Below are 25,935 nucleotides of genomic sequence, written 5' to 3'. Positions count from 1 at the left end.
GAATGGTCACCATCTACGCCAGTTACATTTCCCTTTACAGTACCACATGACATCCCACGTCACATATTGGCCAGATACAGCCATCAAGCAATATTCAACTGGACGTTCGAACGTCCTAGGTCTTTCGGATAGTGGACTTGTTTGGGAATGGAAGAATGAGACGGCTGTGCTGATCGCTCCTCTCAATGTAGACCTCAAGGAGAAAACGGTCTTCGAGGTTCAAGCCGGCATGTTTCAGCTTGTTTCGAAAACGATTCATGAACGCTAATTGCTGAATAGGCTGGAACAAGAATTCAATGCTTGTCCAAGGCGTAGGCCTCATCTATTGGTCAACTGAGCAAGACAGTGATCTTGTACCGGGCGGACGCCAGGAGTCACTGCAAACAGGCTTGAGGGTCACGGTAGACACCGTCACAATTCCAGGAACTTCTTTTCGTCAGCATGACCAGGCGACCTATGCGAAAGACTCTCTTGAGGCCTACATCGGCGAGGTGAAGCAATTTATTGTTCTCGAATCACACATCGTTTTCACCACCCACCACGGCCGGGTTTTCAGCTATACGACTACCTATCCTTTGCCGGAGTTTTCCCGCCCCAATCCCGTCGAGCTTACGACTTTGTACAATGCAAGCACCAAGTCAAATGCCCAGGCTTTTGAGCCTCGCAGTCTAGTAGGATCTTTCCGTAATTTCGGCATCGTCACATCCACAGCAAATGTCTTAACAGCGACAGATTCTTATTTGAACGTATTCCACGAGCAGGCCGCTTTACCGAGCGTAGAGCAAAGACTTTCCCAACCGGACGTCCTCCCCTCACTGCAATCCGGTGACGTAGTCTCAGTCTCCTTCGGAGACTACCACATGCACGCCCTACACAGTGACGGTACCATCAGCTCCCTGGGCACGGAAAGTCAGCGTTGCGGTGCTCTAGGCTTAGGTGATTCCACTGTTTCAGGGTGCAGAGGCGTCCAGATCGCAGGCTGGCATAGGTCTGGCAGCCTCAACATCCCTCAGGACCCAAGAGACAAGCGGACTGTTTGGTTCGAACCATTAATGGAGTCCTGGATTGGGACACTGGTTTCGAATACGCGCAGCAGACTCGGAGGTACTGCGACGCTTGACTTAGCTTATGCCCCTCAGGACTCTGAGCAGCTGAGCACCTGGTTTGAACGTGAAGGGAGGAAATGGATGAGGCGCCCCGTCTCGCAGGGTCGTCTGAGCGATCGGAAATCCCGCCCGACAACTCTTCGTAAGACGACAACCAGCACTGACGAGCAGGACGATGAGGATGATCTTCCGGCCTATTTTGCCCTCAAAGTCGCTTCGGCGGGCTGGCACTCTGCAGCTCTCGTGCTTGTTGACGACGATAAAGCCCAGGCGATCCGCGACAGATATATCGAGCCACGTCCACCTGCTACAAGCAGTACCGTCGGCTCTGGTATATGGAATCTTGGCCGCCGCTTTCTGGGACTTACGGTGAGAGACGAGAATGAGCAGAGCCAGACGAGGTATATATGGGAGAATGAGGAGCTGCCTCGAACTCTGACGTCCTGATGATGAAGTAAGATTATGAGAGCTTTGTACTATTAATGAATGTTTTCATTGCTCGTTTCGACTGCATCATCGTCGCGCCTAGCTTGTGGTTACATTGATGCGTAGATGTTGCTGTTTTCCACCTCCTGCATAGCTGGTCTAGGGCTCTATTCAGCAACCCCTCCTTGCCATCTTTCCCTCATGCATATCATTCACAATGGTCGAATTGATGCTTCCTCAACAGAGTTCACCACAAAACACTGTCCCTTGCAGCATTGTCTCTCTACGCCTGTATTGCCGTTTGACTTTACGCTAGATCAGCTCAACCGGATGTCTCTCCAGGTATTCTTCCATCGTAGTAAGCTTGCCTCGGGCGTTCTTAATAGCCCAGGCAACCATCTCCTCAGACCCTGGGCCATAGTAACCGCCGAACTCAGCGAAGTAGCTGAATGTTTCTACAAAAATATCGCCTCCAAACGGTAGGCTTTCCGCAAATTCCTTGGGTGAAATCTCTTTGTTGACAACAGTCTTACCAGTAGCTTTGGACAAGATGGCGGCTATTTCCTCCCAGCTGTATAGTGTCGTACATGCGCAAAATGTCTTCCCTTCATACGTATCGGGCTCCGCGAGGATAGCGCCAATGAATTTGCCCGTGTCCTCAATAGCGTCGACAAATGGTGCTCGCGTCTTTGGAGAAGTGGGGCGACTCAGGACCCAGGTGCTATCGGAAGCTCGCTGTGGGTTCATAGGGGGAAAATCTGAAAATTTTGCATGAAGATACCCGGTGCGTAGAAGGCACTTTTGATGGAGAGGCTACGGATGTACTGCTCGACCTTCGCCTTGGCGTCGAAGTGGATGCTTTTGGTGTATTTGCCGCCCGAGATGTCACTGATGGACGGTAACGTGCTAAAGATGATGTATTCGATGCCCCTTTCGACGGTCACATCGGCAATTGTCTTGCCACTGTTGTATTCGATTTCGAAACCGTCAGGGCCAAAGTCGGGTGTCGTTATGGCGAAGACAGTGTGCACGCCCGTCAAAGCTGTTTCAAGAGAGGCCCGGTCAGCCACATCGCCTTTGACTACTTCGACCTTCTCCTTGAGTAGTTTGGCCTTTTCTGAGCTGACATCACGAGTAATGGCACGAAGCTGGTATTTCTTGGAAAGCTCAGGATCATTAAGCACATAGTTGATTAACGAGCCGCCTTGTTGGCCGGTAGCGCCAAAGACGGCGAGGACATTAGACATATTGCGAATTTTAAAGAGGTAGACTTAGCAAATTTTGGCGGTCTCAAGCTTTTCAAGGACAGAATAGTATCTGAAAGATCAGGCATCCTCAACCATATATAATGGCTAGCTCATATGACAAATAGAAATTGCAATTGCTCAAAATAGAGTACAACACGCGAGCTGGAACGGAGTTACCTTGTTTGCAGTATTGCAAAGGGCGTAGTCCATAGTGGTGTGCGGAGGAGAGAATGCAGAGGATTAGAAACCCGGACGAAAGACGGCCCAACTCGTCCGTCATTAGTTGTGGATGACCACCACGAGTGCATAGATTTAGCAAAGCAGCATGGGCCGTCACACAATCATCATATTTCAGGTGCGAGAGCACAGAAGCCGCCGGAAGTATCTTCGCTCAGAACCAAAAGACTACTCGGCTCAATTGAATCGGTTGGAAATACAGAAACGCGTGTCGAACCCCTTTGTAAGATTCGTAGCAGGACAAGACTATAGCAAGCGCATATCAACCAACGCTGTTGCAAGTTCACTGAAAGCGATCAATTCGCGAGAGGAAATTATAAGTGATCCAAAGCTCATGAATTGACGCGCGTTTCTTGGTCATTGATACTATGGCTGTGATCAATGTATTCTGCAATATGTAAGCAGAAGGTCGTCATGAAGAAGTAAATTTGAAGACACTAACAAAGGGAACCCACTTTTGGAGCCTCTCGTCCCTTGATTCGGTGATTTGAATCGGACATGAATCATCGCTGGCGATGGCTGTTATTTTTTTCTTCTTCTTCTTTTCCTTTGGCGGTGGCAGCGCTAATCTTCCACTGTCATTTCCCGGCCTTCGCAGATAACATAATGCCGGAGTCAAGCTTGGCAAAAAAAAGTACTGTAGTCTAACAGCGTCACTTAATAATGGTAGCGCCATTCGCAAGACTTCACATTAACATGGCAGGCGCCACTGACAGAAGGCCGGATCAAGACGAGAGTGGGAGGACTAAGCGGAGAAAGATCGACAACCTAGGCAAATCAAAGATGTATGAATCAGACGAAGATGATGCGGACGGCGGTGTATCGCTCTACACGAGTAGTGGACATCAGATCAAGGAGGAGCCTCCGAGTAGCGAGAGTACGTCTCATCTCTCAGACAGGAACATTAGTATTCGAATGTTCACCTTCGCTGACCGTGCGCAGCCAAAACGAGAACCCTCGATCCCAAGAACAATCCGTATTTGGCCCACCACTATACCGAGGACACCACGACCCACAACGGGTATGGGGGAGGCTACCGGTACGGCCAGAAGAGAGAATCAAATGGCACAAGCCAGGGTAATGGGGTGAAGATTCGCCGTCACAACGCCACCGCAGAGACAATCAAGCAGGCGGAAGACGGACCCAATAGTTTTTTCAATGGAAAAGCATTGTCCCAGAGATATTTCAACATCCTCCGTACAAGACGAAATCTACCTGTGCATGCTCAAAGGTATGTTCAAACCCCCCTATTAAACAAAATGATACTGATAGCTCTGCAGAGATGAGTTTCTTCAGATGTACCATAAGTCCCAGTTTCTTGTGTTTGTTGGTGAGACGGGATCCGGGAAGACCACACAAATACCGCAGTTCATTGCGTTTGATGATCAGCCGCATACTCAGCGTAAACTAGTTGCCTGTACTCAGCCTCGTCGTGTAGCTGCAATGTCAGTGGCCCAGCGTGTCGCTGATGAGATGGATGTTCAGTTGGGCGAAGAGGTGGGGTACTCCATCCGGTTTGAAGATATGACTGGTCCAAAAACGTTTCTAAAGTACATGACGGACGGAATGTTGCTGAGGGAAGCAATGAGTGACAACAACCTGAGTCGCTACAGCACAATAATCCTCGATGAAGCTCACGAGCGTACGCTTGCTACAGACACTATGATGGCATTACTGAAAGAGGTGGCACAACGCAGACCAGAGTTGAAGATCGTTATCATGTCTGCTACATTGGATGCTCAGAAATTTCAAGGCTACTTCAACGACGCGCCTCTGGTCGCTGTTCCGGGAAGAACACACGCTGTGGAGGTTTTCTACACTCAACAGGCTGAACGAGATTACGTAGAAGCTTCTATCCGCACTGTGCTACAGATTCACGCTATGGAGCCAGAGGGCGATATCCTGTTGTTCTTGACCGGCGAGGAAGAGATAGAAGACACCTGTAAAAAGATCAATCTTGAGGTGGACGAAATGGTACGAGAAACAGACGCAGGTCCAATGAAAGTGTATCCCCTTTACGGTACTCTGCCGCCCGCACAGCAACAACGCATCTTCGAGCCTGCTCCGGCAGCGAGAACGAAAGGCGGAACACCTGGCCGGAAATGCATAATATCTACAAACATAGCTGAAACATCACTTACCATCGACGGCATTGTCTACGTCGTCGACCCTGGCTTTAGCAAACAGAAAATCTACAATCCTCGGATACGCGTCGAGGCTCTTCTTGTCTCCCCAATCTCCAAAGCATCAGCACAACAACGAGCTGGTCGAGCAGGCCGAACGCGACCTGGCAAATGCTTTCGCCTCTACACCGAAGCCGCTTTCAAGAAAGAACTGATCGAGACCACCCACCCCGAGATCTTACGCTCAAATATCTCCTCCACTGTACTTGACTTGAAAAAACTCGGCATAGACGACCTCGTGCACTTCGATCTGATGGACCCTCCGGCACCCGAAACCCTCATCCGAGCCCTCGAAGAACTCAACTACCTCGCCTGCCTCGACGACGACGGCAACCTCACCGCTCTCGGAAAGCTCGCCTCGGAGTTCCCCCTGGACCCGACTTTAGCAGTCATGATCATTTCCTCCCCCGAATTCTATTGCTCGAATGAGATCCTTTCCCTCACGGCCCTTCTCTCCGTCCCTCAGATATTCGTCCGCCCCGCCGCGTCACGCAAACGTGCTGATGAGATGAAAGCCCTCTTCGCCCACCCAGAAGGCGATCACCTAACCATGCTGAACGTCTTCCACGCCTTCATGTCCCCCGATGCTCAACAAGATCCCAAGCAATGGTGCTACGACCACTTTCTGGGTCTGCGCAGTCTGCAAGCCGCCGACAACGTTCGCAAGCAATTGAAGCGGATAATGGAGACTCATGAGATCGAGCTCATATCGACGCCATTCGAAGATAAAAACTATTACACCAATATCCGCCGCGCACTTGTGGCTGGCTTCTTCATGCAAGTCGCGAAGAAGGATGGAAGTAGTAAGACTTATGTTACGATCAAGGATAACCAGAATGTGATCATTCATCCGAGCTCGGTGTTGCAGACGGATAGCGACTGGTTGCTCTACAACGAGTTTGTGCTCACGACAAAGAATTATATCAGGACTGTCACGGTGGTGAAACCGGAGTGGTTGCTTGTATGTTCTCCCATTTCTCTTATAATCCTTTTACGTACTAATATGCGCGATCAGGATATCGCACCTACATATTACGACATCTCCACCTTCTCAAAAGGACCCGTGAAGCAGGCATTACAGACAACAATAGACAAACTTCGAAGGAAAGAGGCGCAGAAGGCGAGGCTGGAGAGGAAATGATGTATTCTTGTATGCAATTCATGGGCCGTCGTTCGATGTTTACATACCCATAAGCTGTATGATAAAGATGTCGTATGCATTGCGCATGCCTTTCAGGCATCAGTCAGTATGAACAAAGTCAGGTTGGACTTGACCCGATTTGGAATTTCTACGGTCTAGCATTGAGGACGCTGCGGGGCCTATGTTATACCCTTGAAGACTTGGTTTCTGGCTCAAGGTTTCAACGACAAGCCCAGGTGGAGCTGGTGGCTTCGACGTCCCAAGTTTGCGTTCTCGCTCTAACTTCTCTAAGATTTACGGAGTCTTTCTCGTCGAGTCTGCGCACGTTCTCAGGAGAGGTGTGGATAGGGGGTGGTTGCCCCCTTTCCCAACCCCTTTTCTTGCCAGACGCGATTGTGCGAATTTACGGTTTGGGTAAAGCTAGTGTAGTCTCGTGTTCTCAGGTGGTGCATCGTGTTACGAGTTTGTCAAATAGCCTTGAGATCCGAGGAATGCAGCTATGATGCTTCTAGTACATAGCTTTGTGTGAACGAGTGCTGGTGGGCTGAGGGTCTGTGTCTGGATCGTGCTTTCGGATCTCAGGAGTCTCAGTGATCTTTTACTTTTGCTTGGTTGCTTCTAGGAAATGAAAGTGAGGCTGTGGTCGTTCATGAGATCTCGGTATCGATATGCTTTAGAAATGCCAATCGAGTCTGAGTAACTACCCAATCACAGATCCTTCCGTACGTTCAAAGAGATGCGGGGATACCAAGCGAGTATGAGGCGGCAAGACAAGGAACTTGTGGCGTTAAAGGATGTTCTTAACTAACTCATTGGGCTGTTCTCGGACTTTTTGCATTGGAACTCAAATGAAGTCCGGAGATTTCCAAGAACAAGAATGCCCGTAATCTTTTAGCTAGATTTTTCAGTATCTGCTTCGAAGAAAGGTGCTAGTAATGCGTAAAGCCGCCTGAGAGGTCAGTAATTGCCGTTCAAAGGAATTTTCCGTTATTTGAAATGTGTTATATGCTTTAATTAATTCAATATGACTGTCTTTACCCAAGAACCTGGTCATTTGTCTCCTATATCGTTTATGCCCGTTTCAAGACATGACAACAATTCGGCAAATTTATGATTTTCTACACCACGTGTAAGCTTGACAAAGTCTTTGGAGAGCGCTTGCGATCTTTGTGGCTCCACTTGAAGCCTAGCCATAGCAAGAAGAACAAGACGAACTATCGTTGCTGGTCAATTCCTGGTCTAGCTCGATACTTGGAGTTACTTCAGTAGGTTTCGACTTACAAGCCCGGCTACAGCTACAAAGTACCTAAGCTATATGATCAGTCCGGGACTTTCGGGAGCAAGAAATGGATTTAGGTCTGCGCACCATTTGACGGACGGCTCATGTGCGAGCAAATCGACATTCATCCCGAAGAAGCCTGAAAGAACGACTAATGGCAGGCAAATGAAGGTAAGCCAGCTCAGTCGCCAGAGGCTGGCGTTGAGTTCCAGAGATGCCCGTGTGTCGCGTATAGCAACGGATTTATACATCTGTGGTCAATGTTATCCGTATTCCTCTTCATCAGACTTGTGCTCGAAGCGGTTCGGCTACTAACCATGTCAAGCAGGTTCGCTGTCGGCTTAATGAGCTCTTCTCGTACGACGCTGTTGTATCGGTTTAACCGAGCGATTCGAGTTTCAAGTCTTTCTTCAAGATATCTTCCAAGTCTTCTTTGAGAGGCGTCGTCTTCTCTACGACGTCTCTCGCCAACATTGTGTCGAGCTGCTGTAAGTACATCGTTAACAGACTCGTAGAACGTCCTTTGTTCACGAGCATGAGTATTGAGCAGGCGCTCAATCGTCAGCCAACATTTGGAGGCGGACCAGAGCGATCTTGCCGGTCCGTCATCATCTGGTTGTCTGAAGACTGTGTTCTCCTAAGACACAACCATCAGTTTCATGGGTTCTTGCAACTTTTTCAGCACACGATTGAGGATCAGATCAAGACGATTGGCGATTGTTAAAGGATCAAGCACCACATACTAGATGTCTGTTATGGGCAATGGCCACGTCGATAAGACGTGACCATTGATGGTCTATGATCTGAAATACATCGTCCAAGGTTGAGGTCATCGGCTCGGCGCCAGTGAATTGTGTGGTGCTCTTTTGAAGCAAACGCTGATGTTGGCTGTAGTGGAAAGCGAACATGCTCTTGGCGCGACTTGAATCTTCTAGAATAACAATCTATGGTGACAGACGCGACAAGATTCTCCGTCCGTGCCGTTACCAAGAAGAATAAAGGCATGAGGGTCTTTGATGCGTGAGTCTTCGGGGGTATGAGATTTGTGGGGTACTAAATAATCGAGGGCAAATTTCGTCGTATTTATTTGATGGTGGATCTCTTCCCGCCGCATGCGGGTTTCGTCTGACGAGCATGGCCAAGCATAGCAGTCGAGACTAGCCGTGTTTTGGCGGGCGTTTGGTGCAAACCAGTCCTCAAATTGGGAGGGATTTCGGTAGTCAGGGTCATCTGTAGTAGCACCGCTGCCTACAAAGCGATCAAATGCCCAAGGAGCGTTGTGTGCATGTCTTCGAGCTTATGAGTCATCTTGACGTTTTTGTCTCAACATGGGCCTTACGTGAGAGTCATGAGAGTGCGTCCTGAGCATCGCTAGCATCGTTATGATCAAGTCACTCTCCTGGCAGTGTCTTTCGTACCTTGTCCAAATACGAGTAGAGACTTTCTGGAGATTCAAACACCTCTGATTTCGCTTTCAGATAGTTGGGTTGTTGGGAGGGTGTGCAATACCCCCATTGTTCCATGTAGGTACCAAGGGGATCTCTGTCTACGCTCCATGTCGTGACACTGACACTGCCACTTGTCAGAGGTTTATTATCTGAAGAAGCGCGAGACATCGAAGAGCTTTGATGAGTGTCGTGAGTTGTCTGTCGCCTTTTCATAATAAAATCTTAATCATAGTGACCGTATCAAAGAAGCTCGAGTGACTTGGGTTTATGCAACTGTTTGTCTGATAATTCGAATATCACAGTATCTGTGAAACAGTTCTGCAAGTTATTTACCTATAACAGATGTCTCCGAGATGATCTTTGAGAAATACTCCAATAGACTTTCCGTGGAGGAAATATTGGTTGACTCAATGTCCAGGCGTATACTTTACAAGATAAGTCGGGTAAAACTTGGCTGTATGAGAAATGATGGTTGACGCCCTTTTCTTCATAAGGAGGTCTTCTCCCGAAGCCTGCGTACGCAACTCTCATTTTCTGCGGCGAGAATCGTCAGAAATGGCCAATACCCATGTGTAGAGAGAAGAGATGAGCAGTCTCATTGGTTGAGCTGCATTACGGTGACTGTAGATCTGGACGAGAATGAACATGCAGCTCAGTGTTAGCGGCGACAGCGAAGTCAGTGGATACGGTGCGGTCGTCATGTACCTACCCATCCCAAGCTATTCAGTGTCAGATCTGCCTCGCAACCAAATACCTAGCTGCTTATGCAATAGACCATTGGCTCAGCCTCGTCAATAGAGCCGAGTGGGAGCTGTTCTGTTTGCCTCAAAAGTAATCGCACTCAATTTCTTTGCTTGTGGTAAGATGCGCATTGCTCTCTACTAGTCTCTTCTGCATAACGATGACAATCAAGTTCTCAATGGTCGTCAAAATCTCGCTACAATGCAACCCAGGCTTACCAGTGCAACACTATGCTTTCAGCTGACTAACATCGTCAAGGTCACTTCAGCCTATATAACACCTTCTATTCACTCAAGTAAAACTTCACCACAAGACAGCTCAATCTCAAACGACATTGATTCATGCTCACTGCCCTTCTTCACACACCACAACATCGACCTCGAAGACTTCATTCCACCATCTCACTAAAAATGAATAATCCAAGTCAGCCAGCCACCAACAATCTTGGCAATAACATTCAACCCGCCACGGGCACAGACAGTAACAAAACAGAGAAAGGGGATCATTTGGGCAACATTGTTGCTAAGTAAGGCCCGACCCTCTGCTTTACCTTTGCATCAGTCCCGTGCTTGACAATTCTACTTCGAGACATTCATGAAGACATCGTATTTGCTATCGTATACTTCTTTCATGAGAAATACTAACCAACGCATAAATAGTCATCTGACAGAAGAGAAAAAGGCAGGTGGTGGTAGTGACCCGGACAATGCGCAGAATAGGCGTAACCTGAAGAAAGCGGGTTACACGGGTCTTTGATTATTTGGGGGAGAGCAAAAGTGGGCATAGGGTAGCTAGACTGCGCTCTAGGCATTGAAGGGGGATATGTCAGGATAGATCAATGTAGGGAAAGCGATGATTGATATAATAGAAGTCGTACACACAAACGCATATCTCCAAGCTTAGTTTTGCACGCCCCCTGTACCGCCCCGGGTTCCTCCGCGAAGCCGGTCTAATCGCTAGGCCCCGGGCTATGATTTAAGCGGCTCCACCTGTACTGATAGGGCTGAGGCATAGATTGTCCCTCTTCTGACAACAAAAGCTTGCCTTTTATATTAAGCACTCCTGTTCAAACCAGAGCGTATGTGAGCGTACTGAGGTCCCCATGCTCTCCTAATACAGGCAATCATCCTAATCACCACACTCTTACTCACCACCACCCCAACCTCTCCACCAAAATGGCAGAACCCAACTCCCAACCCACCTCCTCACCCCCCACCCAGCAAGCCGCCCCTCCAAACCTCGACTCAAACCCCGACCTCGATCTCGACATAGACATGGCCCTCGACGGCGCCACCTCCCCCAACTCCAACCTCAAACCTCCCACCTCCCCAAACCCCGACGCCGACCCCAACACCAACTCCCCCACCCTCCCCGAACCCCGCGAACCCACAAAAAAGACATCTCCCTGCGCGACTTCATCTCCAAAATGGACGACTACGCGCCCATAATCCCCGACGCCGTGACAGCGCACCACCTCCTCCTCGCGGGCCTCGATCCCGCAACTACACCTCTGCCCTTGCAGCGCCTCCTCGCGCTCGCGACGCAAAAATTCATTGCCGATGTAGCGGCGGACGCGTATCAGTATTCGCGCATGCGTTCGCAGACGACGGCGGCGAGTGGGGCGGGGGGTGCGGGTGCGGTTGGAGGGGCAGGGCCAGGGGGTGAGGTGAAGGGTGCTGGGGGTGCGGGTGGAGTTGGTGGAGGGGCGAAGGAGGATAAAGGGAAGGGGGGTTGGGGCATGTACTGGGTGTGCAGAGGCCTGGATTTGGAGGCGCGCCGGCGGGGGCGGGGGCAGCGGCTGGGAAGGCGGTGCTTACGATGGAGGATTTGGGGTGTGCGGTGGGCGAGTATGGTGTTAATGTTAGGAGGGGGAGTTTTATCGGTAGGGGCTGGTGGGGGAGGAAGAAATGGGGGAGGGGAGGGGTGAGCGGGGGTTGGTGGGTGAGGTGGCATTGATAAGGCGTGCTGGATTGCTGCATGGATATATCTGAGAAAGGGGACTATTTGGGTGCATTGCGTGGTGTTCAACGGAGCGAGGGAGGTATCAATCTATTTAGAGACATAGAAAAAGGGTCAAGGATTTTGAGAGCGATGAGTCCAAAATGTGACGGACTTCACATTATTGCGGCATCTCATTCGTCTATCGTACATCGCTCTAGCGCGATCATTACCATCGTCACCATTATCTCCGCCAAAATGTCCACGGAGATATGATTGAATACATATTTGATTCGTGAGCAACGTCGCTTTGCGCGGGCCTTCCGTGAGAGCCAGTATTGCAACCTTTTCGCTCCGAATCAAGAGCGAAGTCTGCACCACAGAATGCTTTTCCTGACCAAGAACAAGAGCTAGAGGCAATAAGTAACCAGAAGGAGAGTTTCTGTGGTATTACATTGGTATGCCAGGCCGTGCCTGGCCAGCGGGAGAGATACCGTGAGGTGATGACGCGGAAAAGGTGGGCGGTGGTTGAGAGGGGAAGGCTTTATTCGGATGTTGTGAACTGAGTTGTGGTTCGGATTTTCGGCCGCTCATCATGTCTGGGATGGGGGCGAAATTGGGGCGGCCAGCGGTGATGGGGGTCGGTGATGAAATATGAGGATCCAGGTTGCCTTCATTGGGGTTTTCATGATTGGTCGGGGGTTTCTCGAGAGCCTCATTCGGTCTAGAAGGCAGCTCCTTTGTTGAAGTAGAAGTAGAAGATTCACCCCGTGAGGGACCAGCTGCCAAAGCCAAGATACCTTCGGTTCGTGCACGATCTTCCTCAGAAGTAGCCTTCTTCTTTGCTTCTTGCTTCGCTGCTTGGCTGGGCGCTCTAGTTTTCATTTCACCAGTAACGAATTGCAGGTAATAAGGTACCTCGATGTTGTTCTTCAAGAAGAAGAGTTTCAAATTACGGGCCTTGTCTTTGAGCTGAACTTGGCCTCGGTCTTTCAATATTTCACTGATTGTGCCTCCACGGCCAAACATAGCCAGGATTTGGCTCCAATGAGGGCCTTTTACTCGGTCGAGCCCGGCCATCAGCGTATTCTCTTCTTCCAAGGTCCAGGGATGTCGTTGGTTTGGTTGACCGGGTTTGCGCACTGATGACTGTGATTTAGCGGAGGCCACCATTCGTGCACGTTCGTAAAGGACCTGTGTAGGCGCAGATTGTGTGGGATAAGGGACGTAGTTCGGATCGTTCAGTGGGGCGCCCCAGTGATCATACATTGGACCATAGTGGCCGGTCACCGCGTTATAGTATGATGTCAATTGAGGTCCAGGGACATTAGGGTGCAGTTTGTTTTCGAAATGAAATTGTATCTCCGGACCTAAAGCTTGTGTGGGCATCGATTGTGCTGCCGTCGAAGTATTTCGTGTAGTTTGATCGTCTCCTGAAGGGTTTTGCCCAGATCCATAGTCCTGCATCGCAAATTGGGCAGCCCGCTGAGCTTTTCCGGCAATATCATCATTTGATTGCGGCGTTTGCTGGCTTTGGCTTTGCGCGCTCGACACTGGCGGGGCGAAAGGAGCTGGCTTGGGTAATATGGAGTCGTTCTGATCCTAAATCTCGACAATCAGCAAGGACGACAGGAGTTTGAGGAGTGAGAGATGGGCTACCTGGTCGGGCGAGACTGCACTGTAAGTCTTGACAATATAGCCGCTCACATCTCTCAGGAATTTAGCCCATATGTATTTTTCTGGCAATTGCTTTACAGCTTCAGGAGTATCGGGCTCGTCCAACAGGCCTTTTCTACGATTGGAGGCATGGATGAGGAACTCTCTCTCATTCGGAGTAAGCTTCTTTCCGCCAGGTCTCCTTGATGCAAGACGTTCTTCCATGTTCTCCGGAAATAGGTCATACAAGATCTCCTCGCGGCTGCGGTCGCCATTTGATATGGCTGAAATGTAGGCCTGGGTCTTGAGCTCCAGCAGAAGGTCAGCGTGTTTTTTTTCGAGCTGCTGTCCTTCGGCGACAAATGTGTCAATGAAGTATTCGTTGAGGTGATAAAACCCGACGTCTTGGCTTCCGAGGATACTGATAATGAATGTTGCCATATTCGCTTTCCTTATTGTTTCAATGTGAGAACCCACAAAGAACCCCATTTGTCGGGCATTCAAGAAAGGCTCGCTTTCAGAGTAAACCCTCTTTGCATGATTGAAAAGATCCTTCAAAGTCTCGTAATTCCTGCCAGCCTCTGTCTCCCTCTTCATGGCCATGTGAACGACTTCTTGATAGGACGACTTCGCAATGATGTTCAAAATTTGTACAGCCTGTTGAGGTCAGCTTGAGCGTTGCACTTTGCACAGGCATCTAACCAGATTATCGAGCATTGGAAGACTCTGGATTTTCGTTTCTTTATTTGCTGCATCAGGTAATAAGCCTGAAGGGCCTGCCATCGCGAGATGATCATAATACTGTGGATGATACCCGGAGGTTGTTGACGCATTATACTCTGACATGACGCCATTCATACCATTCTGTAGAAGTTCTTGGGCCAATTGTGAGGCCAATTGCGTATCATTATCTTCTTCCCGCGCGGCGTTTATGGATGTGTCGACTTGCGGGTGCCCAACGTCATTATTTGCGCTCGCATTGCCATCCGATAGACTTGACTGTAGCGGAATGCTCTGAGTTACCACTGGTGAAGCTGAATTCGGGTAGTTAGGCTGTAAAGGGGTTGAGTCATGGTTGTCTGATATGCTACGGCGTCTCTTGCGAGAACGAACTGGAGAGTCAGTGGCAAGATGTGACCAATGTCTTGTGCTCGAGGTCGCATCTGCCTCTTCAGTCGACTGCCTACCACGCGTGAACACCATAGTGGCCAAGGCACACGCGACTCCGAGTATCGCTATTAATGCTGAACGGCGATGAGGATGAGGCGATGCCCTACATATGTGCCCTAGCACAACATGCCCTAACCCTAGAAGATACTTCCCTCTGATTGGCTCGGCTTTCTCGAGTTCAGACTGAATACTACGCCGGCGTGATAAGAGCTGTGCGTATGTCGTTGCCCTGGCCTTTGGTCTGCTGCCTGCTGGATGCTTTCTTTGACGTGGGCATTTTCTATCCATTCATCAACATCATTATGACTAAACGTGGAAGAGGTATAACTCGAGGATTATTACCACCACTCGATCACACTTTCCACCCGTTGACGCATGAATCAACAGATCTACATTGTGACCGCAGGGCCTACTTACTCTTGTACTACTGCTCTGTCTACAAACCGTCCATGTTCAAATGATTGCTAGCGTTCACAATTAAAGGTTCTTTTCAATGGTATTTTCCCATCTAGTCATGTGGGTCCCCGACTCGCCCTCAGTGGCTAAGGGGAAAGTTCCCCGCGTTGCCACCGCGACGTGACGATGACACTCACCAGAAATGTCCACCCAGAGATGCAAGCGCCTGCCATATTTTGTAACTACTTTCTGTCAAATGCACTTGCAGTATATGTGTTGCTCGCTGCGCTTGAATCGAGAAATGAATGGCAGTCGCGATGAATATATTTGCTACTCTTGCAATACTCTGCTGTCTTGCTTTGCTATCATGTATATACGCGTTTTCTCAATACCATCCTTCGTACTCCTCCATGCCTGAGCGGTCCCCGTTCGCAAGTGTCTTTGCTGACCGAATCTCTTGAATACCGACGGATTTTCGTACACATCTGCTCGATATTACCAGCCTTCTTGACTCCTACTCAGAATTGACCGGCGGCATTGACAGTCGTGGTAGTCATCCGACCAGCCGCATTCAAACGGACAACAAGTTAGCCCGTCTCAAGATGTCCACACATATCAAACGTCTTGCTGACAGGTAGACAGGTTGCTATATTCGCCGCGTTTCCACCATGACCGAAAACATAGCATCAAATGACAACCCAGATATTCGATCACCTAAGGCGACTATCTCGAAACGTATAGATTGGGCCACGACGGAATCAGGAACTAGACACACAAGCGAGGACACAGAAGCCTCCAGAGAGCTAGATCTTCCGCCACGGGACATATTCAAGACCCCTCCGCCTAAAACCAACAGCGTCGAATCCAGTAATGTCATTGCTCACCCTTCCATAAATGATCACCCTTCGTCAATCGTGGGCAAAAAGACTTACAACATTGCAACTTTGATGGAGTATAGAGGCTCGCTGTCTGGGATCTCGGTTTTTGCGAAAATCAAGCCAGAAGCTCTGGCAGGTAGACATTCAAGCTTACACCGGCAGTTGCGCCTAGTTAGCTCTGGAATATGCTGATCATAGAGTCTAGATAACTTGTTTCCGTACATCAGTGGCTATCACCTCCAGCAACCACCTGCCCGAACCCGAGGTTTGTCTCAGCTTTCGAACGCCCAAAGAGGGATGGATGGCACCCGAAGTCTCCCATCACTAAACCTGCAGCGCAAATTTGCTGGGACTCCCGACCGCCAGCCATTAGGTCCACCGGACAAGGCGAATCTTCAACAGCATGCAGGATTTGTACGCTTCCTGAAGCAGCACGCATCCCCACCACACCATCGCGTTACGGCTGGGGGCCGAATAGTGCCGACAGGACCATATGCGCCCCCGCCCATGTTCGATTATGCCTCTTTGACTGGCATGAACAATGCTCGTCGTGAGACTTTCTTCCAGCAGTCATTACGAGAGCAGGGAAGCACCCACAATGGGAGGGCGCAGAGTGCTTGGAATGTACCCCAGACCTCACCACTTGACTTTCAATTTCGAACAGCCGATAATTTCCACCCCATGATCTCGCCGAACCCGGGTCTTCAGAACAATTTCTTGTCTACCAGCATGAATGATGAAACAAACGATTCCCAGTATCCGGCACCAAACCTCTCTGCCCAATCTTCTTCCTTTGTTCCTATTGGCAGTCTGGAAGATGGCTCTTTGATCACCTCATGTAATGGTACGATGTATCGCATGTACTGGAATGGAACCGGCACGGTCGTCGAACCCCTGTCTGCACTTGCTCTTCAAAGCCCCCTTGCAACTCAGACAGAGCTTTCTGCTCAACCACGAACTACTCGCATTCAGCGAAAATCTAACACAGTATCTCAACAGATTCCTAGGGAGCCAAGACCCCTAGCGAATACGACGAATCAGTCCCGAGTCTCGAGCTTAGGCTCTCGATCATCCCAACATCTCAAGGATCTCGGCTCTCAGCACTTGAAAATGCTAGAGTCCCGCCAAAACGTCCTCAAGGCAGAGCTCCATGAACTCGATCGAAACATTGCGCTACGTCACTACGAACTGAAACAAGAGCAGCGAGTCACTCTGATCTCGCAAAGAAGAAGTCTCGTTGAAGAGATTGATAAGATCCGCAGAATTAAAGAGCCTTCCTCGCAGGACTTGCCAATCGTAAGCGTAAAGGATCTTGAGAGACGTGCTATCCACCGGCGCAACCTGTCTCGATCGAGCAAAGCCTTGTCGCCCAGGGAAGATAGGCGGGACAATGCGAACATGCGAGAGCAAGCTCATGACCTGGCTCACAAACCCTTGTCGCCCAATGCTCCGCCTTTCATTCCAAGCAATAGCAAATTAAGCCCGGTGAATGTTGAAAAAAATAGGCCTGTTGCTCGAATCCACCATGAAAGCTCACTTGGTCTACTTGGACAAGCATTGCCTGGCATGCCAGATAGCGCCCCAACCAACCACTTTCCCGAACTAGCCGAACATGCTCATATTCGTCGCTTTGCCCAAGATGAATCACCGCGTCGGATTCCCTCAGATCCTGCAATGAAAACAATTCACAAGAGTGACATTCTCTATGCGGCGATACATGAAACGAATATCATAGATGGGCAAAAGCGGTTTTGCACTACTGTACCAGAATTTCAGGAGGCGATTAAGCGCGTACGGCAGCAAGCTCGTCTTTATGGCTGTGCTGGAGGGTCAAGCAAAGACCCGGCTTATGATGCGGAACAAGATATTTGGTGGGCTATCTGCGACAAAGATCCAATCCCTTTCCCATCCGAAACCCCTGATCACGTATCACATCCTCGCCCATGGGATTGGAATGACAGTGCATTCAACTACCGCCGCGATCAGGAAGTACATTCAAGATCGATAGCACCACTCCCTGGGAATGATTTCTATCATGATGAACGGAATTCTACAACTAAACGAAAACCTCTGGATATCCGCGAACTACTGCCGTATGTAGATCCCAACAGGCGAGCGTTGAGGAACATTAAGCCCAAATTGGAAGGTTCTTGGAATGTTGAGGAAGAGACCCATCCAGATGAGTCACGAGGATTGAAGGCGTCTAAGCAACTCACCCATGATACGCTCATACATCCGGAGATCCAGATCGAAAGAGCGCAGCTCAATACAGACACCTCTAACAAGTCCAAAAACAACCGAGCAGAGGTAGCTAAACGTCGAACCTCTACGATAACTCGAGATGATCTGCAAAAGCTCCACTCGGAAACTTTTGGTCTCGCCACCAAATCCGAGGGCACACAGAAAGACAGACCGATACGTTCCATGGAGGATCACCAAGCGTCGTTTAGCGTCTTGCATGATTCTGACGCAGGCCTAAAGACGATAGACCAACCCGCGTATACGGACCAGACACCTGAGGTTCTGCAGCCGAAGAATGATGTACCAAAGGCTTCAGCTTACAACGAAAGTGTAAAGTCACAGAAATCTGAGATGACGTTAAGACGAATACCTAGCAAGCATAAAGTAGCGAAAGCTATACCATTACGTGAACAGAGACATGCGTTCAAAAAATCTTCAAGAGACAAGAAGTCAGTGACAGATTCGGAGAACACACAAGCCACAAGTGTCAGCTCTGACATTGGAGCGAAGCTGAAGAGCAAAAGGCTGCGCGAAAAGGGGCAGCGAAATTTGATTTCGAGGACGACGCAACAATTGAGTCCACGTGCAGCAGCAAAAAAGGCGAAGGAACTTTATGAGAGATCACGATCGAAATCCCCATTGTGAGCTACAATGTTGGAAGATTCTGACTTGATTGCTTACTCTCAGACAGGAAAAGGCAACCAAATTTGCCTGCACCAGAGCCTGCACCTGGTCCACGGGTCAACCTTCCTCCATGGATCTTCACAGCGCCCAAACGTGAATCTGCACCAAATGCTTTTCTTTCAAACGAAGTGAAGTCAAACTCAGTGTCACAGTACGTCATGCGTGTCATCTGAGTGCTTGCTTCCCTTCCTAACCTTGTGCTAGATCCACGAACGACACTTTCCTTCGTGACATGCTTAGAGGTGGACACTTCTCATTTGCTCACACTAAGGCCAAGCCTCCAGAAATTAGATCTCCTACACTGCAGCCCGCTCTAGCCATTCATCACATTGGTGAGCATTCCAACAAGGAAAACGAAGCCGGTCAATTGCTTAATCCGACGGCTCCGAAAATAAGCAGTCTGGAGACGATGTCTCTTCCCATCAGTGAGCATCATGGGCTCCTTCCAAGCAAGGCAGCTTCTTCACTTGCCTCGTCGTCTTATCATGCCAGTGGCTTCCTCCCTCAATACGATGGGGCAGGCAAGTCTCAAACGTCGAACGTGCATCAACAACATGGGGCTTCAACGTCTCACCGCCAAGCGAAAGTCAATCTTCCTTCATCTTCGTCCTATGAGAGCGCCGTGACCCCCCTGGGTGAGATAAGCCATAATCAAGTCCGTGGCTCCTTGTCCAGTCAAAGCAAGCAGACTTTACGCATATCAAGGCCACCAGTTCCATTTGGATTCGATGGGTCCGCAGATGAATTGTCAGGCACAGCCGTGAATGATAATCAAAGCAAGCCAAATCCCTCTACAGCGGCGCAGATTACTGAAGCGGATTATCTTCAGCGACGGGCAGATCCCAACAATGACCAGCACTACAAGGAAGTGGACGCATTCTTTAACAAGATTGCGGAGGAAGAGAAAGATACTATGGCTCGTCGTCTTCGTCAGAACACCAAAACAGACTGAGATCACGCTGCACGCCATGATATAGATGAATCCCAGGGCTTGAGTATTCTGTACGATATGCAACACGAAAAGTTCCCAAGTATCATTTGATCTCAGCATGACTTAAGAAAGCAGAAGAAGAATGGGTCGGAAAGTTGAGTAAGGACTCAGTAGCACAATTTTGAGAACAGCAATTGGATGGAGGCTACCATGACCCAATAGCTCATTGATCCGACGACAACTATCACTTCATTCAGCATTCTCGGGGGGCGTGATTGTTATAATTGAGGGCATTCCGCCACAAGAGGCATGAGATACCCAGCATTGATTGCAGACGGAAGCCGCAGGACCAGGAGGCGGGTACTATGAGTATCTTTAAACTCATCATAGACTTAGAATACAAAAGCATTCCGCTACAGATGACTGTGCTCACCTGACTAGCATGTCTTGTCCTGATATTAAGCCGCCGAAGTGTGAGGCCTAGAAGCCCTGAAAGCTGACTGTCCAGGGGCGAGCTTGGCCCAATTTTAGCAGGGCTGAACCCCATACGTCATTGGACAATTGCTCGCTGAGATTTTTGCTGACTGGACCACCAAGACCCTCAAAATTCAGAGGAGCATCACGCAGCTTGTCCCTGCCAATTTGCTTATTATTCCCCTATCAATTGAGGCCTTCCTATAGTGCCAATCTGCACCAAGCTGTATATCTGGAGCCACCAACAGTGAACAGTTGGGCTGGCCCTTTGTCCTGCGTCATTATCCTTAGCCAACGAGCGGTCAGCATTGAGGCACGCTCCAAAGCATGCAAACCCGATAGTCGACATTCTTATCCGTACTATCGTCGCCCTACCCCTACACCAGGAGCACAACCACGTCTGCAACTCAAATGGCTGCATCCAGCTTTCCTCCCCCTGTTCGCCTACGTGCTGCCTTCTTCGGCCCGATAACGCCCTTTACGACCCGTTGAGCTTCTGGTTGCTGTGGCTTGTCCTGTCCCCTACATTCATTTAGCAAGGTTAAAAAGGAGAAGCAAAGGTCATTCTTCACAAAATGAAGTTTGGCCGTAACCTGCCTCGAAATGTCGTGCCAGAATGGGATACAGCCTACATTAATTACAAACAATTGAAGAAGTTGATAAAATCGGCCGCTGAAGAAGTGAAACATGGAGAAGCGCCGGATACTGCTGGTACTGCGTGTTCAAGCAGTAGGACCCACTGTGGTCTCAGCTAACGCAACCAGAATTCTTCTTTTTCCTGGACCGGAATCTCGAAAATGTCGACCGCTTCTACAATCACAAGTACGTGGACGCTGCGAGAAGGCTTAAGCTGCTTGAGGATCGTTATGGTAGCTATACTGCGATAGGTCAAGTTATGGAAAGTGAAGAGATGGAAGAGCTGACGGGAGCGTTGCTTGAATTGAGGGGCCTCTTGAGGAAATTGAGCTGGTACGGAGACGTAAATAGACGAGGCTTTATCAAGATTACGAAGAAGCTTGACAAGAATGTCGGGCCTACCCAGGACCGATACCTCGAATCAAAGGTCGATGAAAAACAGTTTGCGACCAAAAGCGAGCTGAACAAGACGATGAATATTGTCAATGACTGGCTATCGAAGCTGAAAGACGTCAAGGTTCGCGATGACGGAAGCTCCACACACTCGTCCCACTCTCTGCACAGGATGAATTCGTCATCAATGCTCAAGCTGCCTCCAGAGCTCCTTGAAGGTCTCGAATATGCTATTCGCTCGGACGATGCAGCACGTATGGGCGCCCTCCTGGAAAGGACCGAGACTTATCGCGAACCCTTGACCCAAAATAATACTGCTTTCGATTTGGGATTGCTTCAAAGGGCACTCTCTGCCAGGGCAAAAGCTTGCATCAGAGAGCTTTTAGGGCGCATTGATACTCTGGAAGACCGTGGTGATATCAATAAGCGTAATTGCTTACACCGCTTTATCATCACATTTGGAAGGGCCAAGACGCAGTCAGAAATGCAGGCTGATGGAGAGACAGGGGATGATATGGATCAGGACTTCAAAGTCAATGGTGCGAGATACTTGAAACCTGCCACTGCCCCTACTCAAATCACTCCCATGGCTTCGAAGCAAGAAAAAGACGCCGTCATCGATCTTCAACACGACAATAAAGCTGTAGGCGTCTTTGAGTACCTCCTCGAGCACTTCTCCGAGCTGCAACGCCAGGCAATACTCTCAAGGGATGCCTACGGACGTACAACATTGCACTATGCAGCTCAATATGGTCTTGTACCTCTTTGTAAAGCGATACTAGAGAACTTGAGAGCGTGGGATACTTCAAATGCCTACGACTGGCTCCGTGCAGTGTTCGAACAAGACGAAGAAGGCCACTCACCACTTTACCTATGCGTTGCTGGAGGTCACCCTCAGACAACCGAAGTTCTGCTAGCATCTGGAAACATGGCAGAGGAAAGCTCTGCAGTTGAGATCTTCAATAAGCAATTATGGGAGTCCAGCGATATCCTTGCAGCAGCTGTGAAGGCCAACTTCACAGGAATTGTCAAAACTCTTCTAGGTGTAGCAGTGAATATTGACCATCAGGATGACCAAGGCGAGACGGCACTCCACCTTGCAGCTCGCTTTGGGCATACAGTATGTGCAAGACTGCTGCTGAACGAATTCGATGGGCCAAAAGCAGACACAGAAAAGATGGAGAAGACTTTTGGATGGACACCACTTCACATTGCCAGCGTTGATGGCTTCATCGAGATTGTCGACTCCTTGATCGAGGCTGGTGCTTCCTTAGACCAGCCTGATACCTCTGGCTGGACAGCCCGAGAACATGCGGCGCTGCGTGGTCATATTGACATCGCGAAGGCAATCGCAGACACTGCGCAAATCTCTGCTCCACCAGAGGCATATCAGCAATGCGAAAATATTGTCAACGGAGCACACACAAACAAGTCTTTAGCTGAGAGAAAGTCCAAAGCTCAAGTAAACGGCGTGAGCAATGGCGTATCAAAGAGGCCAGAGCCTATCAAAAGCTTCGGCCATCGTTTCTTGGAAAATGAGACAATGATACTTGTTAACTTGGGCTCAATGGATACCCGCAAAGAAATTGAGGCTGTCAATCTTGACCGTATACCACTTGCTGACGCTCACTTTACCCAGCTAGACACAGCACTCTCTGTCAATATCTCTGCAACAGGAGCCAGTGGCCAAGCTTCCATCATCGATCTGCCAGTTCAAGACAATGTTAACACGGAGCCCATCGTGTTCACTGCTTCAGATCCGACAAAAGTGAAATTGTTTTTCGACATTGTACCAACTTATGCGGGCTCTACCGAGAAGATCGTAGGTCGAGGTGTCGCCCTTCTATCCAGCATCAAGCCTAGCATTGGCTCCAAAAGAATGTCGTTGCAAGGGGATCTTACGATTCCCATCATTGCTGTCCAGAATATGGACGTTATTGGGTCCGTGCATTTCAACTTTCTCATTATCACACCATTCTCGCATCCTAACATGGCCATTCGTGAGGACTTGACATATTGGAAAAGCGTAACTTCGACTATGCTAATCGGCCATCGAGGCTTGGGAAAGAATTCTGCATCCCGAAACTCTCTTCAGCTGGGCGAAAACACGATACAGTCATTCATTGCAGCTGCTAACCTCGGCGCTTCTTATGTGGAGTTTGATGTGCAATTGACCAAAGACCACGTACCTGTGATCTATCACGACTTTCTTGTCAGCGAAACAGGCATAGATGCACCAGTCCACACACTCACACTTGAACAATTCCTACACGTGAATAAAGGTCAGAGTTCCCAGCCCAGACGGGCTCCATCGCCTCAAAGGAGAACAAATGGCAACAACAAGACTGTCGATAAGACATCTGAACCAGGTAAAGGCAGATCCATGTCCTTAGGCGCGTTATCGAACGATGAAAGCCACATGTCCGACCGCATGAAACACACAAGAGACTTCAAAGAAAAAGGCTTCAAGGGCAACTCGCGCGGCAACTTCATCCAAGCACCCTTCACGACGCTCGAAGAAATGTTCAAGACCCTCCCCGAAAGCATCGGCTTCAACATCGAAATGAAATACCCCATGCTCTACGAAAGCGAGGAGCAGGAGATGGACACCTACGCCGTAGAACTCAACAGCTTCGTCGACACCGTTCTGACAAAAGTGTACGATCTGGGAAAGAAGCGAAATATTATCTTCTCGAGCTTTAATCCGGATATCTGCCTCTTGCTCTCGTTCAAGCAGCCGTCGATCCCGATTCTCTTTCTCTCGGACGCGGGGACGTCGCCGGTTGGCGATATCAGGGCTAGCAGTTTGCAAGAGGCGATTAGGTTTGCGAGTAGGTGGAATCTGCTTGGTGTGGTGACTGCGGCAGAGCCATTGATTCTGGCGCCGAGGCTAGTGAAGGTGGTTAAGGAGAGTGGGCTTGTGTGTGTGAGTTATGGAACGCTTAATAATGATCCGGAGAAAGTGCAGGTAAGCTAGCTACTCTTCGCCCTTACTTTACTCGGGAATTTCTTGAATACTGAACCCAGAGCTGACTTGGTTTCCGAATAGTTGCAAGTGAAAGAAGGTATAGACGCAGTGATTGTTGATAGTGTGCTCGCTATCCGTAAAGGATTGACGGGAAGTGAAACTGCTGCTGTTGTGGCGCCGTGAGAGCAAAATTGTACACAACAGATTTGTACAAAGGGGCTGATGGGCGGGTAGATTCAATAGGCGGTATGTCGCGTCTTTGCTAGCGATGATATCCACACGGAGGTGCAATAGTCTTCAGGGTCAAGACGCAATTAAGAGCCATACATCTGTATGCCTCTTGGCTCGATACCGCGACGTGCACTGGTAACCAATTGATTTGTGACAGAACAACACCAGGCGCTTCAATGATAGATTGCATGTCTAACCTCTTATATGTGTTCCTACATCTCAATCCTTTCGAAAGCGAAATGTCCTAGGTAAAGGCTCGAGCCATTTAGAAGCTTGGTCGAGAGTCTAACCCATTGGATTACACCACGCTACGTTGTCTTCCCGCCCTCCCCTTGCAGTTCCAGTAGGCCGTCGGCAACAAAGTCAACGACGCAAGCACAGCGATTATGAGCAATGCTACCCATATCTGACCATGAACGCGCATCCCCGTGGAGCTCGAGCCCCCATTTCTTGAACTATCATAGCTGTGGAATTCGACGAGGTTGCTGCTGAAGAAGGACTATAGATGTCCAAAGAAACAGGGATCAGTGCCTGCCATGAACCCTTTGCATGCATGCATGTATGCAATGGAAGGAGTGATAAAGCTCACCATGACGAAGTTGGCTGGGAGATAGATCAAGGCGACTATTGTTGCTATGCGCATTGTGCGCGAGTCGCAGGCCGTGTTGTGGGATGAGGTCGCCATGATCTTGGTGCTGATGGCTTCGGCTTGGGCAATTCCAGTGAGGTTGATGCTGTTCTCATGGGAGAGCTCGTCACTGCGGAAGCGGAGGATATCTTTGCTCTACGTGACCACGTTCGCTAGGATTAACTTCGAAATTGCGGATTGTGCGGGGGGCCGATGTGGTGCGAGGCACGACATACCATGAAGCGTGTGTCTTCGGAGAGTTTCAGGAGCTTGTCACATACGGTGACATAGCTCTTGACATCTGAGCTGAGGTTCTCAAGCGCGGATTGAAACGACAAGCCCAGGATCGGCGATGAAAAGCTGACCTGTGCGAGTTTCTCTGCGTGTACCGCGAGAGAATCCAGTAAGTTTTGGGTATTTTGGAGTATCATATGAGCGTGAAGTAACTTGTGGCGTAGATAATGGATCTTCTGGATGTGCGAAAAGTTGGCATCGTATCTCTTGAATGGTTTTGGGAATGACACTTTGTCGTCCTAATGTATGGCCAATTTGGCATTTAGTCAGTCGTTTTCCTTACTCCAGTCTCCTGCTGGGCTCAAGTATTGGGCTCACATACCAGCTCATTGAGCTCCTTTGTCAAGAAATCGAGATAGTCTTTCCATGATGCTGTAGCAGTTGCAAGAAAATGAACGTGCACATCCATTGGATACGCTGTCTGGTCGCATCGAATGTCACACAACGTATATGAGAATTTGACCGGCGGCTGTATCACGATCCATTTCGAACTACCATCTACTATGAGATATTTCTGATGTATGGCCGATTGTCGGCATGACCATGGATCATCAAGATCGCGTCCGTGTAATTCATAATGGCGGACATTGTAGCAAAGCTCTATTTCAA

At 49.2% G+C, this 25,935-nt stretch overlaps 8 protein-coding genes across 8 annotated transcripts; 5 read left to right on the top strand and 3 right to left on the bottom strand.

Annotated features, from left to right (window-relative positions):
- Positions 1-46: 46 nt before the first annotated feature.
- Positions 47-1,553, top strand: KY384_007910 (uncharacterized protein; the record flags this gene model as incomplete). Its single annotated transcript, XM_044816399.1, has 2 exons — positions 47-231; positions 347-1,553. 2 exons carry the CDS (start codon positions 47-49, stop codon positions 1,551-1,553), a joined length of 1,392 nt encoding a protein of 463 aa, XP_044667039.1.
- Positions 1,554-1,844: 291 nt separating this feature from the next.
- KY384_007909 (uncharacterized protein) lies at positions 1,845-2,779 on the bottom strand (the record flags this gene model as incomplete). The annotated part of the gene is made up of 2 exons (XM_044816398.1): positions 1,845-2,290; positions 2,314-2,779. The coding sequence occupies 2 exons, from the start codon at positions 2,777-2,779 to the stop codon at positions 1,845-1,847; spliced, it is 912 nt and encodes a 303-aa protein (XP_044667038.1).
- A 933-nt stretch (positions 2,780-3,712) lies between these two features.
- On the top strand, positions 3,713-6,340 carry PRP43 (DEAH-box ATP-dependent RNA helicase prp43; the record flags this gene model as incomplete). The annotated part of the gene is made up of 4 exons (XM_044816397.1): positions 3,713-3,893; positions 3,959-4,247; positions 4,297-6,160; positions 6,215-6,340. 4 exons carry the CDS (start codon positions 3,713-3,715, stop codon positions 6,338-6,340), a joined length of 2,460 nt encoding a protein of 819 aa, XP_044667037.1.
- A 1,657-nt stretch (positions 6,341-7,997) lies between these two features.
- Positions 7,998-9,235, bottom strand: KY384_007907 (uncharacterized protein; the record flags this gene model as incomplete). The annotated part of the gene is made up of 3 exons (XM_044816396.1): positions 7,998-8,105; positions 8,578-8,908; positions 9,129-9,235. The coding sequence occupies 3 exons, from the start codon at positions 9,233-9,235 to the stop codon at positions 7,998-8,000; spliced, it is 546 nt and encodes a 181-aa protein (XP_044667036.1).
- Positions 9,236-10,218: 983 nt separating this feature from the next.
- KY384_007906 (uncharacterized protein) lies at positions 10,219-10,564 on the top strand (the record flags this gene model as incomplete). Its single annotated transcript, XM_044816395.1, has 2 exons — positions 10,219-10,334; positions 10,468-10,564. The coding sequence occupies 2 exons, from the start codon at positions 10,219-10,221 to the stop codon at positions 10,562-10,564; spliced, it is 213 nt and encodes a 70-aa protein (XP_044667035.1).
- A 1,632-nt stretch (positions 10,565-12,196) lies between these two features.
- Positions 12,197-14,605, bottom strand: KY384_007905 (uncharacterized protein; the record flags this gene model as incomplete). Its single annotated transcript, XM_044816394.1, has 3 exons — positions 12,197-13,348; positions 13,406-14,059; positions 14,105-14,605. The coding sequence occupies 3 exons, from the start codon at positions 14,603-14,605 to the stop codon at positions 12,197-12,199; spliced, it is 2,307 nt and encodes a 768-aa protein (XP_044667034.1).
- A 1,031-nt stretch (positions 14,606-15,636) lies between these two features.
- KY384_007904 (uncharacterized protein) lies at positions 15,637-19,723 on the top strand (the record flags this gene model as incomplete). The annotated part of the gene is made up of 4 exons (XM_044816393.1): positions 15,637-15,982; positions 16,052-18,728; positions 18,779-18,922; positions 18,976-19,723. The coding sequence occupies 4 exons, from the start codon at positions 15,637-15,639 to the stop codon at positions 19,721-19,723; spliced, it is 3,915 nt and encodes a 1,304-aa protein (XP_044667033.1).
- Positions 19,724-20,751: 1,028 nt separating this feature from the next.
- KY384_007903 (uncharacterized protein) lies at positions 20,752-24,356 on the top strand (the record flags this gene model as incomplete). Its single annotated transcript, XM_044816392.1, has 3 exons — positions 20,752-20,887; positions 20,941-24,173; positions 24,255-24,356. The coding sequence occupies 3 exons, from the start codon at positions 20,752-20,754 to the stop codon at positions 24,354-24,356; spliced, it is 3,471 nt and encodes a 1,156-aa protein (XP_044667032.1).
- Positions 24,357-25,935: the final 1,579 nt, after the last annotated feature.

Source organism: Bacidia gigantensis (assembly GCF_019456465.1).
Source record: "Bacidia gigantensis strain McMullin 20006 chromosome Unknown contig_278, whole genome shotgun sequence".
NCBI classification, from domain to species: domain Eukaryota; kingdom Fungi; phylum Ascomycota; class Lecanoromycetes; order Lecanorales; family Ramalinaceae; genus Bacidia; species Bacidia gigantensis.
Note: the sequence above shows the minus strand (reverse complement) of the source record. Positions and strands in the feature narration are given on the sequence as shown.